The sequence below is a fragment of the Dipteris shenzhenensis genome, chromosome 16 (assembly GCF_047967505.1).
Source record: "Dipteris shenzhenensis isolate YYH24624 ecotype China chromosome 16, Dip_SZ_1.0, whole genome shotgun sequence".
Taxonomy (NCBI): Eukaryota; Viridiplantae; Streptophyta; class Polypodiopsida; order Gleicheniales; family Dipteridaceae; genus Dipteris; species Dipteris shenzhenensis.
Window position 1 is genome coordinate 34,044,746 of NC_141611.1, and position 20,180 is coordinate 34,064,925.

The following is a 20,180-nucleotide window of genomic DNA, read 5'->3' on the forward strand; positions in this document are numbered from 1 at the left end:
GTTTTACAGACTGGCTGGCCTACAACCAGCCTATAAAAAGCCCTCCCTGACTCATTTGCCAGGGGAGTTTTTGGGCAGCCTTTGCACGCTGCCTTCCCTGCTTACCTGTCCAGCCTTTGGGGACCCTAAAGGGACTCCTAACCTAGGCTAAGACCTAAACTATAAGATGGAAACACTTAACTACTGTTCTCCAGTGGGTACTAGTGAACAAGAACTGACTACTGACTTGACCTAAGGCTGAGAGACTGACCTACGTAGCTTGTGCCTGACTGTTGTCCCTGGACAAGGGCTCACAAAGGGGTCACAGCATACGACAAAATCTCCTATCTGGGAACTATAATGCACTTGTCGATATAGCCACTGTGTCACCTTGCACCCAAGTGCAAGGGTGCATGTGACAGATCAGGAGAGCATTAAGTGGATTTGTAATCAACTAGAGCGTAAAGGTAGAAAAGCTAGATGGACTGAGATAATGCAAGAGTTTGATATACAATTGACATATAGGAAAGGGAAGTTCAATGTGGTAGCAGACTCTCGTAGCCGAATGCCAATTGTTAATGAATTGAGTTTTACTTAATTTCAGAATGATTTCCTAGAGTCCTTAAAGGGGAAATGTGAGTTTGATCCTCACTTCTCTGAAATATGGAAAGCAATTAGAAATAGGGATCCAACTAATCGAGAGGCTTTCACTGAGGAGTCACATGGAAATGGCGACACACCACAAGTTGGTGATAAAGGACTCAAGTGGAAAAAATATACTATTGAAGATGGCTACCTGCTCTACAAGGATAGAGTATGTGCCCCGGATGATAATGACATTAGGCACCAAATCCTTTTCGAATGTCACGATAGTCTGAGTGTTAGATACCCGAGAATTCAGAAGACATATGTGCTTTTGAAAATATAATTTTTTTAGCCTGGAATAGCTAAGGACGTCCAAGATTATGTATTGAAGTGCCAAAAATGCCAGGTCAATAAGGCTGAGCGCCTTAAGGTAGGAGGTCTCCTACACCCATTGGAGATTCCATTTGGCAAATGGGAAAGCATCTCCATGAATTTCATTGTCAGGTTACCTAGGACACAGAGGGAGCACAACTCTGTGTGGGTAATTGTGGATCGGTTGACCAAGATGGCTCATTTTATTCCTGTCAGTGAAGATGTTAAAACTCCGGAATTAGCTAGGCTATTTGTGGAGCATATCTATAGACTGTATAGGCTACCAGCCGGTATTGTTAGTGACCAGGATAGCAAATTTAACAACCATTTTTGGATAACTGTGTTTAAGAGGTTAGAAACTTCATTGAATATGAGGACCGCGGATCATCCACAGAGTGATGGTCAAATTGAAAGAGTCAATCAGATCATTGAGGATATGCTTCAAGCATATGTAAGTAAACGGTAAACTAATTGGGAGCAATATGTGCCCATATTAAAATTTGCATATAACAGTGCCAAACATTCAGCTACGGGTTTTAGTCCATTCATGATGATGTATGGATTTCAACCAAGAGCCCCAATGACAGTGGGACTCGAAAAAGAGAAGGTTCAAGCGGCCAAAGACTTTCTTGAGGATGTGAATCAAACGCTTAAGTTAGCTAAAGATAGCATAAGAAGAGCTCAGGATAGAGCACGAAGTTATGCAAACCCCCACCGTAGAAAGTTGGAGTTTGAAATAAATGAGAAAGTCTACCTTAAGGTACCTGCATCTTCAGAATCTCTAAAGACAGGTAAATGTCCGAAGTTGTCTCCTAGGTATTGTGGACCATTCACAATACTTAAGAGGATTGGAGAACTTGCTTACAACTTAGCCTTACCTGAGGGATGTAGAGTACATCCAGTTTTTCATGTTAGTAGGCTAAAAAGAAAGTTAGGAGATGATGATAATCTCATTGGAAATGAAGTCGCAGTTGAACTCATTGAACCTGCATCTTTACCACATGAACCAGAAAGAATTTTAGATCCAGAAAGAATTTTAGATAGACAAGAAAAAAGAACACGACACACACTATGGCAAGAATGTTTGGTTAAGTGGAAAGATAGAACTGAAGAGAGTTCAACATGGGAAAGAGTAAGCAATCTCCAGAGGAGGTTTCCCAATTTTGTTTTTGAGGACGTAAACCATTCTTAAGGGAAAGAGAATGTTACATTAGCCATAATCCCGAAACCATATATTGTGATTGTCCTTAGGCAAGAAACCAAAGGGCTTGACGGTGCTTGCATACTATGAGGCCTAGAGGGTTTGGATCTAGGGTCACGCCTCGGCCTAGACATTAGTTAAGAGGTGCAAAGGGGAGCCCATGAGGGGGCTAAAAGGGTAAGGTCCCTTGTGGGACACATGGCACCAGAAAAGGAGGCCACTTTTCAAGCATTAGGCTAGGGGAAGGTTTACAGAGAGAGATCTCTAGGGTGATGTAAAAGGAAAGAGTACTCACGAGATGGGGATTATTGTGAAACTGTGGTTGGGAGGAATCAGCAAAAAAGCCCTCTTATTCAGTACTTCCAGCCTAAAGAATCCATTACTCTTTTTTCTCAAGGGCAGTAGCCTTAGTAGCGGCTAAATTCTTGGTACAAAATGGCCAACTACACCTCCATGAAAAACTATTTTGTGTAATCTCCTTCAGCTCTCTGTCATAACACCATAACTCTTGTTGCACGCATGTATTAATTTCCAATAAATAATGCTATTCTTGTTGTTTTTGCTGTAATAGATTCATACTATTCATAAGTGGCTTTGTAGTAGTAAATACGATTAAAGGATCAGTGAATGTGACTGATCCAGGCATTGAACTTCCCACCTATATCAGAGGACTAGATAATGTAGTAGTGGATATTAAATATCTTTGATATGACTTCTTCGTTACATCTACCTTCAACATCTTGTGTGATGCCAATCAAGGTAATCAGGTCTTGACAGCTGATGTGGAGCCACCAATGTGAATTTTGTAATGAGCAGAAGTAATAGTAGTATTGGTAGGCAGACTAATTGATGCAATGATTATCATAGCTGTAGTGGGCATTGGCTCCAACTAAGCTAAAGGCAAGGTAAGAGCCCACATGGACACCGAAAGAGCTGTGGATAAGGGAGCTATAATATCAGCTCTGTAGTGTGCAATACAAGGTTCCTAGTTGAGTAGGTAGGTGTGAGACTGCTGGTACGAAAGAGGAACCCCAGCTCAATAAGTATACCTGGAAGAGCTCCAGTGGCTAGCAAACCACCTACGTACTAGTGCATACGACAACAATTGCTATATTGGGAGTGACATGCTTGGAATAGGGCAATTTGCCTATTGGAGGGGATTCTGGCCTACTATCAGAACTTCAACGCAGGGAACGAAATCAATATCGCTCACATCCATGCTATCATATGTGCTATGCCTGTTCTCCTTGGGTGGTGTAGCAAGCAGTATGCTCATGATGGATGCCATCATGGATGGCCTATACTTGATGCCTTGCCTGGCAGGGAGAAAGAATGGCCTGGCCATCAGATAATGGAAGAGAGCTGGTGCACACGGCTCTTGAACAGTGGCTGGACATCGGGTCAATGCAACTTTGAAGAACTGGAGCGCCCACTCACAGCTTCAAAATTGCAGGCTTGTAGCTTCCCGCAGCTTCAAAATTGCAGCTGCTACAAAAGCTCAACTAAAAAAGCCAACCAATTAGAAGTCTGCAGTCCCCTGAGGCTGTCCCCTGAGGCTGCTGCCTCCCAATGGTCACCTCGGTGGAGCAATCAATCAAAGCATGCCATGCAGCTCCATCCTCAGTTTGGGCAGCGAATGAGAAGGTTTGGAGGCAGCCTGCTCCTGGCTCTTCAACAAAGCTCCAGGGATTGTAAATGTAGCTGGGAGGACAGTTTTTTTTCCAGGGGCTACCTTCCCATCCAGTGCTTCTTTGTCTTCTCAGAAAAGGAATTGCAAATGCCATTATGTATACTCATGTAAGGCCTTGGCATTCAGATATGGATAAACACTTTGCAGCAAGGCTTCAAGCAATCAGAATCAATATATGAAATCAATAGTGTCAAGACCACGATCATGTTCCATGTGCCCACTAAATGAGACATAAGTCTACCATAAAAGCACATGGACTCCTTAGTATATTCCATAAAACCAACAACCTGAATCAATAAAAGTTCCTATCGATCAGCCAAGGAAGCAAGGAAATGTTTTCTTTTGCTGAAGATCATTAGGATAGAATCCTTTGCGGAAGTATTGCTTGCCATAGAACAGTGCTGCAAAATGCAAGAGCGACTCACAGGTCCTGCAAGCCAAGAGCCCTTCTTAAGCATGAGAGCCATCTTCAGGTCATGCAGCTTCCCGCAATTTAATATGTTACCATTCTAAGATCTATCGAGCAGCAAAACAATCTTCTCTACAAGTGAGCACAAAATAGCAGCTATTACATGTGAAGGGGCACTACCTCCTGGATCTGAGAAGACACAAATCAACTCCGATTGAGTATTGTGACCAGAAACCATCGAGCTTATCTCCCAGAATCTGTGTAAAGTGGTATTTCATCACTTTGATCTGTGATGTAATATTTCTGGCCGATAGCTCTCAGCAGCTGATATACTTCATATGTAGTTGGTCGATCTTTCGGAGCAGAAACAATACATGCACAAGCAATCCTTAGAAACTGGAGAAGCTCATCATCGACACCTCTGCATTCCAAGGACTTGTCAATGGCCTCTTGCACACGCCCAATGTCTGAAAGATGAGCAACCCACTCAGCTAAGTTTCCTCTGAAGCTCCTTTCAGCACAGACATCGGAAGCTTTCTGACCTGTAACAAGCTCCAAAAGAACTACACCAAGGCTGTAAACATCCCCTTTCACAGTAGCAACCAAGGTTCGAACGTACTCTGGAGCCACGTATCCTACATCCCCAAAATCTCCATTGACATACGTGCTAATGTGAGTGTCAACAGGATTCATCTCCCGGGCAAGGCCAAAATCAGTGATTCGAGATTCGTACTCGTCATCTAGGAGTATGCTGGTGGCACTGATATTCCGATGAATAATCCGAGGATTGCAACTGTGATGCAACCAGGCTAAACCACGCGCTACTCCAATCCCAACCTTGAGGCGAGTTGCCCAGTCCAGCTTGTTTGCTTGTGGCACTTCATGGAGTGAATCCCGCAAGCTCCCATTGACCATGTGTTTGTAAACTAGCAATTTCTCTCCAGCTGCTACACAATAGCCCAGGAGGGGAACAAGATTTCTATGTCTCAAGTGCCCCAACGTGTTCGCTTCTGACTTAAATTGTTTGTCCGTCTGGGACGACATTCGAAGCCTTTTGATGGCCAACATGGAACCATCCGGCAGGATCGCCTTGTAGATCGTGCCGGTCCTTCCTGATCCGATTATGTAGTCTTTGCTGAAGCCACTGGTAGCGGCCATTAGATCAGACAATTTCAGTCTTACCAGGGGCTTCTCGAACAGTGATACGGTCACAGATTTAGGAGCCTTGATGCGGTTAGCCCACTTCTGCTCGTCCCTGAGAAGAGCGCTGTCCTTGCTGCGGGCACGAAGCAGCACCTGCCAGAGGCAAAACGCAAATATTGCAGCAAAAACTGCGGCAATAGCCAATGCAGCTCCTACAATTACTCCTGACTTCTCAGAAGAGGAGGATGAACGACAAGCCTTAGTCAAGGGAGGACCACATAGGCCGGGGTTGTTTTGGAAAACAGAAGCAGCGAAGGGAGACTTGCCTAGCGCTGTCCGATTGACGTAGCTCGAAGGGATTTCTCCAAGTAAAGAATTGGAAGACAAGTCCAGATCATTCAGTCGGGGAAGAACACCAATCCCCCACGGAATCGCCCCTGTTAACTGATTATTTTGCAAGTGCAGAGAATTCAAATACATGCAGCTCCCGAGATCGTCCGGAATCGGACCTGAGAAATCGTTCTGGGAAAGGTCCAGACTTGTTAAGTAGTTCATTTGCTTACAAACATCGATAGCAATAGAGCCAGAGAACAAGTTGTTTGATAAGTCCAAGCCTGTGAGGGAGGCACACAGACTCAGGCCCGACGGGAACGGACCCGAAAGGCCCGCTCCTGATAGCTTCAAACTCAGAACTTTGTTCTCCAGATCGTTCCAACATTGAACGCCGTTGAAGCTGCAGACATGACCTCTGGAAGAGTTGCCGAAGTCCCAGTTACCGAGAAAATTGGTAGGATCTACGACGGACGCTCTGAATTGCCGGAGGCAGTCGGAATCATCTTCTGAGAGAACAAGCAGAAGCGATGAGAGGATTAGGGAACCAGCAGCTTGCAGAAACTGCAATGAGGCGACATTGCGACGTCGATCTGCGTATAATCGTGCTGCGGCAAGCTCCATTGTGGAGATTTTGCGTTTTCGACCTGTGAACAAGCCTGCTGCCGCGCTAGAGTTCCTCCTGCGGCTTCGTCCGATAGCATTAAAGCTGTTTGGCTATGCCGGATGATGAAGGAAGCGATCTGGTGAAGCTGTAAAGATTGAAGAGGCAAGAATCGGGAGAAAAAAGCGATGGTGTGTGGTGCTACAGAAAGGATGATCTGCGCTAAAGAAAGGGTTCCGCGATGGTCAAACAGCTCGAGTTTGCAAGCTCCAAAAGGAAGAGGATGTTCATTTGGGGAAGACGATGATGACGTATGATGTTCGTCACCCTCTAGAGGTGAGTTGTTGGAACCAACTCCGGCACCGAAGCCTGAATTTTGAAAACCTAGCCTGGCTTTGGAATGCTACACTAGCACGGATAGCAGTCCATGGGAACACGTGCATTTTGTTCTTCACGAAGGGCTCTCTTAGATCACACGTGGTGCATTTGTCACCCTGGTCGAGTTTCAGTGACTATCGCAGGTCAATTTAGGGGAGGGTAGATTTCCTCTCATAATCTCGCCGCTGCTACCGCGCACCCGTTACGGTTTTGCTTATCAGTCCAAGGCCCCAGCTTGCAAACCGGGTGCACGCCACATTTCAAACCTAGTTGACATGTGGCTGGTTTTTTTTGCAAATCCCGGTTGCTCCTCTAGAATAGGGGCCAACAAAAAACCGATTGAAGGTCAACTTGGACCCCAGTACCCATGTCGTGGGAACAGGCTCTTTGTGGGAAGCTTTCTCTAGGTGTTTGCCGCCCAAGGAAACGTTCCGCAATGAATGTGAATCTAAGTTAATGAATGCACTCGTCTTGCTCTCCATATCAGAGCCAAACAACACCCCTTTTCTAACCCATTTTAAATAAGGGAGCGCAAGAGTTGTGAGCATTGCCTCAAATAGTTGTGGAACATGCGTGGCAAAGAAGGGCTAGGCATTTTGACTTAGAAGGGTGCGTGGTTACAAGGACACTTTTTCACAAAAATGACAGGAGAGCGTTGCCTGGAAGGTAGAGTTGTGCCCTTTCAGTAATTGCTTTCAACATTTTAACACTATTGCTTTTAACTTGCATGTAATGTAACTAAGACGTATGCTACAATAACTGATTGGCTATCTCAGCATAGGCCTAGGGCTTTGCCCCGCTTTGTAGGCCACTTTTTTTCTGGGTGTGCCCCCCCCCACTTTTAATGCAAGTCGGCAATGTTGATTTTTTAATTCTTTTTTTTTTTTAAACTTGCATGTACTGTAGTCCCTCAAAATAAACGCTCAACAAAATCTCACCCGGATTTGGGCTATTCTTGCCTACTAGGAGTACACTATAAGGTCTCTCATAAGCACCAGGATTTTGCATCACTCTTTGCTCTCAATCCTGTTTAAGAAGGTGATCATGCTCATGAAAGATGAGCCGTTGCTTTCCAAGGTCGGATTAGATATGTGACAATGACAAGGCAAAACCAAGGCAAGGCCAATGCTCCTGTATTATGCGGCCACACAAAACCACATGCATTTATGGAAAAATTATGGCTAAACCCTCTTGCCAAGGCCTATTATGGATTGTCCTCCTTGTAAGGGCTAAGCAAAACGTACGTTGTAGCCAAGATCTCAAAGTTCCACACGCCTCTCAAGGACAAAGATTATCAAAAAGAAGAATATCATCATAATAGAACTTTAGCGTTGACCTTTGGTCAAACATGGCACTCTCTCACTTGAACTCCTTCTTGAACATCTATAGCACAGTTAAAAAGAGCATATTCCCAAATGATAGAAAGTAAAGATGCCAATCAATCTTCAGTGCTAAAACCTATAAGTTGGTGGTGTTTAAAGGCTAAAGTCAGTCCTAAAATAAAGCTAAGCAAATACTTGAGTGTTTGATGTCACTAAAAAGTTTAAATTTTCTAACAACCGTGTAACACAGACTCATTAGGCCGCACTTTGAAATGAAACTCAATAGTTTTTTTTCTTAAGATAACAATTTTGTAGGTTCTAAAGTAGCTAAGGTGGATTTGTAAAGTGGTTTCGTTGATTGAAAAAGTTAGCCTCAAAGAACCTCCCATCAAGGGCCCTAGTGGAGCATCCACTTAATTTCACTTGAGATTTTTACTTTTAACTATATTATCAAAATCTTCTGTGCCTCTCCTTAAAGAGGACCTAGATTTGTGTCTCATTATTTATGTCTTCTTTTCCATGTCTTTGCACTCCTACACTATATGTCACCCACAATCATACTTTTTTGCACATCCTTTACAACCATGTTGTATTAAGGAAACAAAGTTCTACATAAAGAGTGTTGGAGAACATGATAACGTCCCCTAAACGAAGTGCAATGAAAACTACTTGTCACCTTGAGGAACAATTCATAGGAAGAAAGCTTCTCAAATCACAATCCTACTTCAATCAGTTTACTAACTACTTCAAAAGAATAACGTGAGGCACACAAACTCATAAACCCTAATCATAATAGATACAAAAATTTTAAATCAATTCCAACATCCCATCGTTAATCAAATCCCTAATGAAGTGGTAATGAACCTCGATGTGTTTGATCCTTGTGTGGAACACGGGGCTCTTCGAGATTGCTATGCAACTCTAGTTCTCACTATAGATCACCATTGCTTCATCACTTTCATTACAAACATTTAGACTAAAAAAGGGGCCCTATAAGAGAGCCCTTGGGCTAGTGATATGGAAGGATAAGGTGAATAAAACTGAATAAAATATTGGATAGTGGAAGGCAATAGAATATTGGAAATGGCCTAATTTTTCTATTTCTTTATTCAAAGCCCCCAAGTTTGAGGTAGGCCTCCCACTTGCTGCCTCCAGTCTCTGATCACGTTTTTAAATAGTAACCAAACTGAAAAACCTAGTTTCTCAACCAAACTTGCATCATTTATCCTAAAACCAAATCCTCCCATCCAACTACCACACTCCTCTCATTCTCTCTCATTCATCTTCCCTCTCTCTCATTTATGAGCTCCATTTCGAATTTCTCTTGCTCCAAACCTATTTTCAAATATGTTCCTTTCTTTTGAGCGAGAAGCTTCTCTCTCTGTTCTCCCTATCATCGGATGGAATCTCACACCCAAATCTCGTAATTTCCCTTCTTCACTTGCAATTTCCTCCCACTTCACTCTCATTCTTTCAAAACTTTCAAGATTTTTGAACGAGTTTCACTCTACCTTCTTCTTGCTCTATCTTGGGCGCTTTTCATTCGAATCCCATCACTTCTTCTCTGATCTAAGAATCTGTTGTGATCTCAAATCATTTTCATGGAGAAACTTGAGGCAATCAATGTTCTAGATGAACCATGAATGATGCAAGGTGTTTTGAGCTTAAAAGGAGCTATTGGACAAAATTCTTTGAGAAAGGTTGAAGATGATTGATTTTTAGGCATTACACTTGGCTATGCATAAAAATCAATCTTTCTTTTGTCCATATCTCAACACTGGTCTGTAAGGGGATATGATTCCGAAGAGCTTGTGAAGTTTTGGGATCTATCCAAGCAGCTTTCATGGAGGTTGAGGTGAGATATCCTTTGGAACAATGCAAGACAGTGGAAATGATGAAACTTTGAAGAAACAATTAGTTTATACTTAGTTTTGTGTAGTTAAGTTGTTTCCTTTTACTGCATTGTTTGAAAATGTTGAAAGACTTGTTTGTTTTGTAAGAAATTTCATGAAAAGTGAGCTCATAGAGGCTTTCTTACAAGAAAGAGCGGTCACTACACTCTTACTATGTATAATTTTCTCCAAAAGATTTTTTGAAATAGATTTTGAGATGTTTGCCAAAATATAATTTGTTTTGGAGCAAGATCCATCAACTTTAGCTTCCTAGAATGCAAGAGGGGCCATTGAGAATCAGGTACTATTCACTCAGAAGTTTTTTATTTATTTTACATTTGGTAGTTTAACAATGTATGTAGTATTCAGATGTGATTTGTGTTGCTTATTTATGATTTTTGAAGTGAAGTGTTCCCCTAAATTTGCCTCTTAGATTACAAGAGGGACCACCATTGAGAATCAGGTATTGTTCATTTCGAAGTTTTAGATTTATTTTATATTTGATAGTTTAACAATGCTTGTAGTATTCAGTTGTGATTTGTGTTTGTAGTTATTTATGATTTACGAATTCAAGTGTGCCCCCACATTTCCTAAATGCAAGTAAATTTATTATTGTTTGTGTGATATCTTTGTATGTGATATTAGTTTTGTTTTCTATCACTTTACAATGTATATGTGCTGATGTTATTGATATTATTTTTTAAAGCATGTTTGATATAGTTAGTTTTAAATTTTGATTTATTTTACATGCAATAGTTTAACAATGTTCGTGAACTTTATTACATTATGTATTTTAAATGTATTATGTTTGTGTATTTAATTGTATCATGTTCTGTGTAATTTACTAAATTAAGTGTCTTACTATGTTTTTATAAGGCAAGGTCATTTTATTTATTATTTACATGATCTGTGTATGTGGTATTAGTTTTGTGTATTGAATATATATGTTGTTTGTTGATGTCAATATTATATTATGTTAGGTGTAAAGTGTATGAAACAATGGAGGCCCTCAAAAAAAGAAAAAGGTGGACATCCATTTTCAAATTGATGGAGAAAAATGCACCATTTCTAATGAGGAGTGAATCTTCTTTGGTGAGTGAAAGTGATTTGGTAGCTCTTCAATATCAAGGAAAAACACATACAGATTTGTTGTTAGATGGGAAGATATATCCAGTAGACCCACAAACTTGTTAGGCCCCTCAATTCCATGGGTTGACCAGTTTAATAAATTTTCTATTAAAGGGTGAGAATGGCATGTTAAGATATTTGTAAAAGGTTGATTGGTCATGGAGTAAGGAGTCTCCACACCCACTATGAATCTTTGCTTCATGAAAGAGACAAAAGGACTGCAATGTTAGAGCCTTGGAATCAACATTTGGTATCATCTATGCAAGCTACAACTGTTCAGATGGCTATGAAATAAAAATAGTATGATGGCATAGAGAATAAAAAATCAGGAATTATAGGAAACGGTTCAAATATTAGATGCTTAGTTGGGAGAGTTCACTTATAGATGCAAAATACCACTTTTAAAGATGAGATCAATAAATTGGAAAAAACATTAGCATTCATGAAGGATACTCCTATGGGTCCAAGAATTGTAAGAGGAAATTGCATCTAATGGATGAAATATCCAAAAAAGTGGTCACTAGAAGCATCAAGTGAGAGCTTGCAGGTCTATTTTAGAACTCATGTCTATCCATGATGAACACTCCAGTGCTTAAAAAAAATATGTTGGAGTTTGGTATACATAATCCCAAATTCAAAAGTCTAAAATCAAAGATAACATCTGAGTCAATGAGCAAGTCGTGGAGCAATTCAATGCAACTAATGGACAGGGAGTCTGTGATACTGGAGGGATAAGTACGAGGGCATATTGTCTCATATTCAAGAGCTTAAAGAAAGCATGCCTTTCTGTAGGAACAAAAGTTAAAGCCTGACCTCCAAAATCAATTGATGTCAATAAGGCAAGTGATGCTCTCAATTTGGGTGTACTTGATTTAGTTGGCGAGCCTTGGCATGTATGTAGTACGCTAACTGTGAAAGGGAAGGTTGGAGAGTCCAAAGAACTACAACTCACAGTCAACAACAACTTTGTGATGGATGTTAGAATATTTTTGCCGATGATGGTGAAGTTTTAAGATATGCCTATGGAAGAATGCAATGGTCAACTTATGGGGGTTAAAGGTCACTGTGCCTTTACCTTGGTTATGTACAATACTCAAACACATATATAAATGAATGAAAAAGAAGATTAGGGTGTTCTGCACCCAACAAAATGTGTGTGGCTCTCTGTTTCTCTCTCTCCCTCTTCCGTTCTTGCTTCCATTGAGAGCACTCTCAACTAGTATCAGAGCCCGGGTGATCTAGCTAAGCATGCGTGAATGCCTGGAAGCTTAGCAGCTCTGTGGGAGGAAGGAGAAGGTCTGTGGGAAGCTTTGTGGGTGACTTTACTTGCATCCAAGTGTACAGAGATCTTCGAGGAACCTTTGGAAAAGTCACTTTGGTTTTGCGAAGTGGTTTTGAGAGCCTGTTAAGGGTTTTCAAAGAAAAAGTCGTTTTTTAAGCTTTTCCCTATTCCGTTCGACGACAGAGACTCCATATTGACTTGTAGAGGCAAATATTGCTTGCTTTTGGTGTCCATTTCACTTTAGGAGCTTGGAACCACCTTTATTCTTGAATCTGGGATCATTTCATTGGATTTCTGACTCACTGTGTCAATTGCTATGTTTTTCTTCCCGGGTGTTGGAACTCAAGTTTGGAGCAACCATTTGCAAATCTGTCAATTCCAGTGGACTCAGGAAGTCCTAAAACTTCTATGTTGCTCATCATTCGCACTCCGATGGAGTTTACAAATAGTTCTGTTTCCAAAAACGTTTTTCAGTCCGTGTCTTGGACCCAGTGATTGAGATCACAGTTTGTAAAACCGTCTGTCCCATTGCGTTTCGACGCCTAAAAACCCCTACCTGTCAGTTCTTGTGCGATTCGGTGGAGTATTTTCAGAGTTATAGATCTCTGTGTATTGGATTTCGTCTCTCTGTTATGCATTTTTCATTCTAAGGTTTTGAAACCTTAGATTTATGCCACATGGCAATGGATAAGTGTTGACTCCCATTTCTCACTCATCGGTTGGAATTTTGGAGTTTCGGCAGAAGAGAGATATTTGCAAATTTTCTTACGGAGTCCGATTATGCAATGGTGCCCATGTTTTGAGGCATCTCAAGTTCTATTTTCAGTAGCGGTCATTGCCGTGGGACCATGATTTCTTGAGCATACCTTATGCAGACTCATTCGTGGTGTGCATTGGGTTGCAGTGGATGATTTATAGGCCATTTGGATGCATTGCAATCCTTATTGCGCTGATAGGCCCCGATTGCTTGTGGGATGCTATTTTTTATGGACGCTTTGCACATGGATGATATTTTATGCTGAGGGACAGCTTTGACGCATTGCAAGTGATGCGCTGATAGTGTTATGCTCTCTTGGATGAGATATTGGTAATGCATATGTCCATGGACGGTGTTTATGTTTGAGCCATTTGGCACTTATTGGCATTTTGGATTGCCATTGCAGTTGGCATTTTCTTTTGGGCCAGATTTGCTCATATGGATGCATAGTATATGCACATGAGTCAGATGCATCTTTTGATATTGGAATGAGTTGGATGCATTAACAAAGTCTACTATTAGACTTCATCTTGCAGACTCAGTTTATTTCACAGTAGTAAATGAGTAGACTACGGAAGATTTGTGGAAGAAACTGTGTGCCACTTATGAGATTTTGAAGGAAACTGCCTCTAATAAAGTTTACCTCATGAAGAGGTTGTTTAAGCTGCAGATGAAGGAAGGAGTCTCCATTGTTTCTCACTTGAATGAATTCAATATTATTTTCAGCCAGCTTCAGGCTCAGAAGATGAATTTTTATGCGAAGACTAAGGCAACATTTCTCTTATGTTCATTGCCATCGTCATGGGATACCTTCCATACAGTTGTCAGTAACTCTGCACTTGGTGGAGTACTGAAATTTGATGATGTTGTGGGTAGCTTGTTGGCTGAGGAGATTAGATGGAAGTCTATGGATGGCAACAAGCAAGATGCAGCATTAAATGTGCAAAGGGGCAGATCATAGAAGTCCCAAGAAAGAGGCAAGTCTCGTAGCAAATACAGGGCACGGAACATTGAGTGTTACCACTATGGCAAGAAGGGCCATATGAAAAAGGATTGCTACAAGCTAAAAAGAGAGCAAAAGGATAAGAAAAAGAATGCAAATTGGGGTGCAAATAAGAAGGAAGAGAGTCCAACGGAGGACAAAGGAAAAGTGAAGATTGAGGAGATCAATGCAGTCACACATGATAGTGACAATGACATTCTCTTCATGTCTAGTTTATCTGCAGAGTTGCTTACCACTTCAGATGATGCATATTCCCATGATTGGATTTTGGATTCTGGTGCTTCATTCCATGTTACTCCCCATAGGGAATGGTTCTCCACTTATGACAGTGGAAAGATAGGTTGTGTGCATCTTGGAAATGACTATGCATGTGACATAGTGGGAGCAGGTGACATAAATTTTTCTTTTTCAAATGGGTCTACATTTGTTTTGAAACATGTGAGACATGTGCCTAAGTTGACCAAGAGTCTTATTTCAGTGGGTCAGCTAGATGATGCTGGTTTTCGCACCACTTTTGGCTTTCAGAGTTGGAAAATTCAGAAGGGCTCTATGCTTTTGGCTAGGGGTGCCAAGTGTGGGACTTTGTATCCCTTACATGTATCAGGGGTGTTTGATCATGAGGTAGTCAATAGAGCGAGCGAGAAAAAGCGAGCGGGCCCAATGAAGCGAGCGAGTTTTTTTACAATTTCTCCGATGAGAACAAATTTGAAACCAAACTTACTATAGCAAGATGTTGTCATAATAAGCATATCAATAATCAGACTTACAATCCACCCTATCTTTCACTTGAAGAACATAAACTAATTACCAAACTCATAACGTACATGACTATTGAAATACCACTTCACCTGCAAAATGCACTAGACCAAAACTTTCCAAATGTGTCCATGGTTCACCACAACAATTATCAGTCTATGAACAAAATGGTGTTTTAAACCATATTCTAATCCCCCTGACATTCATCATCAAGAAAGTAGTTGCGCGCATGTGGTTTATCTAATTGGCACTCATCATATTTCTTGTCGGCTGTCATGAATCTTGCCATTTTTTCTGCATAGCATGGTAACAAACTACAACAAAGCATACATTTCAAAGGAAAGTAAGTCAAAGTGGAACAATGAAAATAATTTCCAATAAGAAGAACTTGCCATCCTTATGTGTTATAAAAAAGACAATTCGCTACCAACAAAAAGCAGAAAAAATCAATTGCTAGATCAAGGCCTTACAAACACTATCCAAAGCATCAAAATTTGTACTTTCTTGATTCAAAGGCACCCGTAAATCTTCACTATCTACCATATTATAAAGATGCTAAATAACACTTTCAAAGTCCTCAATTTTAGCATTCGAAATATATAACAAAAAAACTCAGGGCCAGTAGCATACTACTCATCAAAGGGGTTTGTGACAGGTTCCACTCTCTCTTCTTCCCCCTCTCCATCATGCTCTGACCTGATCCGTTTTCCAGAATGATCTGCCACAAGTGGCTCAACAATGCTAGCCACAATACCGTTGTCTGAATCAAATGAAAAACAAGGCCTGCCAATGGCCTGACAAGCACGCATAAGAGGGGCTGTACCACAACCCATCTCTAGAACCAGCCCTCCAGGAACACAGAGAAGAGACATAATGCAACCCACAAAAAAACTACTCCTCTCTAGTCCACCTCGTGCTAGCTGAGAAGACATCGGCACGATTGTCCTTGAAGAGGGAGGTATGTGATGAGTCCAGACATCTTGACGTGGATCAATCAAAAGCTGTTGGAAAAGTGGAAAGCTCTCCTCCCAAAAAACTGTTGCTCTACGTATTAGAGCTAATACTGAAGATTGCATCTGGAAACCACATGGAGAAAAACATGTATAGTATATTGACTTCAACTAGCAAGCATTATAGCATGAAAGATGGCAAACATAGCATGCATAGGACTTATCCTTCCAAACATATCATGCATAGAACTAACGAGGAGACATTTGTCAAAGACACTTTTATCATGGAATGCAAACATAGAATGCATGGAATGATAGCTTACCTTAACACTTTTATCATGTTCTCTACAAAATCCATATGGAAACTTGTCATGAATGATCACACGTCTGACAACCTCCAAGCCCTGGACATATGCAAACCGTTCCATCCAACCAATACATTGTCCTGCAAGCAATTAATTTTATTTAAAACTAGTAGAATGGAAACAAAAAATGTGAAATGTCAATTGTGGTATTGTGCCTTACCTGCCAAAGGACATATGCATGCCAACCAACCACTATCAGACAAAGAAGCTGATGCAACTGCAAGCCCATGCCGCACATGGTCCTCGAGAAAGACATTCCAAGTAGGAGTGGATCCTCTCTCATCAAGTGGATACCCAGATGGAAAATCAAGCAATATAAAATCTGAAGCCCACTTCACCTTCTTACCCATCCTCTTGTAGTCCTGATCTCGACTAGCCACTGTAATAAAAAACTCATGCAAAATAGCATACTTATCATTTCTTTTAGAGTCAGCAAAGTCTTTGCCCATTGCAATGTAATCTCCAACTATACAAGCAAACAAAGGTCTGATGCCACGGGCCAAGGAAATGTCAGGTGACTGTGATCGATGGAACACGTATTGCTTCACAAGTCCTGAGATTAATTCTCCACCTATATGCAAAAGCAAAACAATTACAAGTAAAAGTAGTGTTAAAGGAACAACTACATATGTAGAACACAACAACACCCTTACCTGCACTCTCTATGTGATCCATTTCATGCCGCATAGGACTAGATGGTCCCTCATCTAGAAAGAGAACAATCATAAACTTATTAATGCAATGTCAAAACGAATTGAAGACAACATCAACAAATAATCATATTGTATCTTCCTTACCTTTTTCTGTAGGATGTTCTTGTTTCTCTTTGTCTTTCTTATCTCTCCTTGAGCTTCCCTCCACTTTGTCCTTACTTGCTTCATTGGCTTTTTGTGAAGCATAAGTATTGTACAAGTCTCTTTCTCGCACCAGTACTTGTCCTTTAGGGAAATCTATCCACCAGGGACAATGTGCTAATTCCCATTGAGAGAGATGGTGCATGCCCGGTGGATACATGCATGCAGCATGACCAATCTCCACCCAACTCTTACACAAATTTGGAATGTCAGAGATCCTTTTCTCTATTGCCAAGTGGGAGAGATATCTATCAACCAAGAAACAAAAAAAAAAAGGATGTCCCAAACCATCAAAAATTGTGTAATTACATGAATCAACAGCACAAACATAGACAAATGAAAAATGAACCTTCAAATGAATTGACAACGTACCTATAAACCACCCTATGGGCAGCCATGTCCAACTCAGATAGTCCATCTCCTTTTTTTCCACCCTTGCTCTCCATCTTTGTTTCCTTTGATCTTAGCACCACAAACATATGTTTTCTCCCCTCCAATTTTATATCCTCCATATATTGCTGCAATGTGTAATCCTTAGGGGTATCCAAAGGCATGCCCATTGTTGTGATCACCCTCAAATCTTCAAGCACTTTCAATGACTGTCTCTCCACCTTCTCCAAAAATATCTCTCTACTAATCCACCTAAAAAGTAAAAGTTGACGCAATTTTATAATAAAAAAATAAGAGTCATGCCATTAGCAAGAAACAAACAAACACCATGAAAGATGATTTGTATTGGTAGAAGAAACACACCCTCTGTACTCAAGGTCGCCCACAGGCATGAAGTACATGTCTCGCATAGGTTTAGTGGCTTCTAACAAAGAAAGGAAAATATTTTTTTTTTCTAATCTCAAATCAGACTTTGCAATGAGTTGGAGCTTCTCCAATGTCACGCAAGAGTCCGTACCATCAAAGCGCAAGAGGCAAACAACTTTTCCAACCAAGCCTCTCCAAGACCAGGATCTATACAATTCAACACCTATCCAAAGATGACATGTCAGTCACTTAACTTCAAAATAAATGCAACAAAGTATAGAAAATTCAATTCACACCTTTCCCATCCTATCAGCAATTCTCTTTTGAATTATGGTACGCTGCTTTAACTTCAAAATAAATGCAACAAAGTATAGAAAATTCAATTCACACCTTTCCCATCCTATCAGCAATTCTCTTTTGAATTATGGTACGTTGCTTTCCTTCTGCCTCTCCCCTTTGATCTAAAGGTAGCTTTGTAGATATTTTGTCCATTGCTTTTTTAAGCTCTGTATTGTACTCAACCTACATACATAAGTTCCAATTAGAGAAAGCAAAGGAGTGATAAAGATCTAAGCATCAATACAAATGCAACATTCTACCTGGAAGACAAGCCTTGCTAGATAACCTCTTGTCAATGGAAACCATGGCTTCTTCCCTTTACTCTCTTGAGCCCTCCAATTCTCTATTGATTTGATCTCACTCGAAGACAATGTTCTCATAAACACCATAGAGTCACACTCACAAATGTTGTGTGCATTTATGAGTATGTCCCTTAGACTGGGTTTGATAATGGCATGTTCATTCATGCTAGAAAACAAATAGCAAAGTACACAACCCAATCAATAAATGCAAAGTATCATAAAACACAAATGTGGAGAAGATTCAAAGAGTCCATGTACTTACGAATTCATTCGTTGTAGCCCTGCCAAGAGAGCAATCTCACTAATTTTCCTTGGGTCAATTATTGTGCATACCACTCGTACATGTCTTTTCTTGTTTGTAGGAAAGATTTCCTTGATAACACTCATCCATGCAGTGGTCCTATGATTGCCCTCCCAAACAAATAACATCTTTTGTGACATAAAATGAAAGTCAGTGTTAGACATCACATCTTTCTCAAACTCCCCATCCACCTCTCTCCAGGTGGGAGACCAACTCTTCCTCATATCATCTGTCACAACTATCTCCTCTCCATCACTCTTGCAGACAGATACAATGAAAGACCCTTTCTCTGGGAGATAGCCCTCCACTTGAAATGTACTTTTGAGTGAAGATACATCATCACGAAGTCCTCTCACTCTTGCATAAGGTATCAACCTACACAAGGGAATGCGAGGACACTGATTTGAATCAAGCATCCTACATTTGCCAATCACATCACCTCCTCCTTCCACCTGAACTTCACTATCATCCAACTCATCCTCCTCTACTCTTGGACCTTCATCTCTTTGAGTTGATGATACTTCAACCTCTAGACCCACCACACTTTCTTGCTCTTCTGTTCCACCTACTGATGATTCAACATTGTGATCTACTTTTGTTCCTCTTGTCACCTTTGTAGAATGTGCCACTTGAACTTTTCTGCCTTTTTTTCCTGTCATCCTGAAAAGACAAAAAACACGACATTTTTCCAATCATAGTTCTCAAAACCTTTTCAATAAAAACCAAAACTAAAAACAAATACATGTATCTACCAATGCAATTGATTTCCAGCTTAGGGAACATTCACCCACTTGTGTCCTGAAAGAAAAAGGTTCATCTCCAATGCACATAGTATATCAACTTGCAGTGGTATCTATACACTTGGATATATGGAATTGCAGTGGTAAATATGCACTTCTATGCCTACCCCTTACCCTCATGAAAAGACACCTTGAAATGCGAAAAAGGACAGCGCGTTAACGCGCTATCCTTTTTGGCATCTCAAGCTGTCTTTTCATGAAGGCTTTTCTACTCAATCCTTCATGTATCAATACTTTCTTTCATACTCACAAAAGGTTGCTTCGACCATTTCATCTTTTGTCTACAAGTATGCTTTGGTGTACAGGTCTAATGGTCTTTGGAATGCTATTGGACTCTTGGAGGGATAGGTCACATGGTCTTTTGAACGCTATGCAAGGAGGGGACTATTGGACTGCCCGAGGGACCAAAATAGGCTGCCTCTTTTGCTACCCCAGGCAGTCCAGGAAGGAAGTTCCACTGCCTTCCTGAGCACCATCGAGATCCGCAGCGAAGTCTGATGGAGCGACACTCGGCATGTTAGAGAGGCATAGCATTTACATGTGCGCGCAAAGGCAAACGATCACCGATCATCTACCTTGCTCAGGAAGGCAGTCCAACTTCCTTCCTGGACTGCCTGGGGCAGCAAAAGAGGCAGCGCGTTAACGACTGCCAACTTCCTTCCTGGACTGCCTGGGGCAGCAA

The 20,180-nt window shown here is 41.0% G+C and overlaps 1 protein-coding gene and 1 pseudogene across 2 annotated transcripts; both read right to left on the reverse strand.

The window, feature by feature from the left end:
* Positions 1 to 4,150: 4,150 nt before the first annotated feature.
* Positions 4,151 to 6,630, reverse strand: LOC147892866 (putative inactive receptor kinase At1g27190 pseudogene; annotated as a pseudogene). The gene is made up of 2 exons (XR_015542337.1): positions 4,417 to 6,630; positions 4,151 to 4,257 (listed from the first exon to the last, which is right to left on the reverse strand). The product of XR_015542337.1 is annotated as a putative inactive receptor kinase At1g27190 pseudogene (transcript).
* Positions 6,631 to 18,140: 11,510 nt separating this feature from the next.
* LOC147892867 (uncharacterized) lies at positions 18,141 to 19,357 on the reverse strand. The gene is made up of 3 exons (XM_087386803.1): positions 18,660 to 19,357; positions 18,356 to 18,563; positions 18,141 to 18,278 (listed from the first exon to the last, which is right to left on the reverse strand). The coding sequence occupies exons 1-3, from the start codon at positions 19,355 to 19,357 to the stop codon at positions 18,141 to 18,143; spliced, it is 1,044 nt and encodes a 347-aa protein (XP_087242929.1).
* Positions 19,358 to 20,180: the final 823 nt, after the last annotated feature.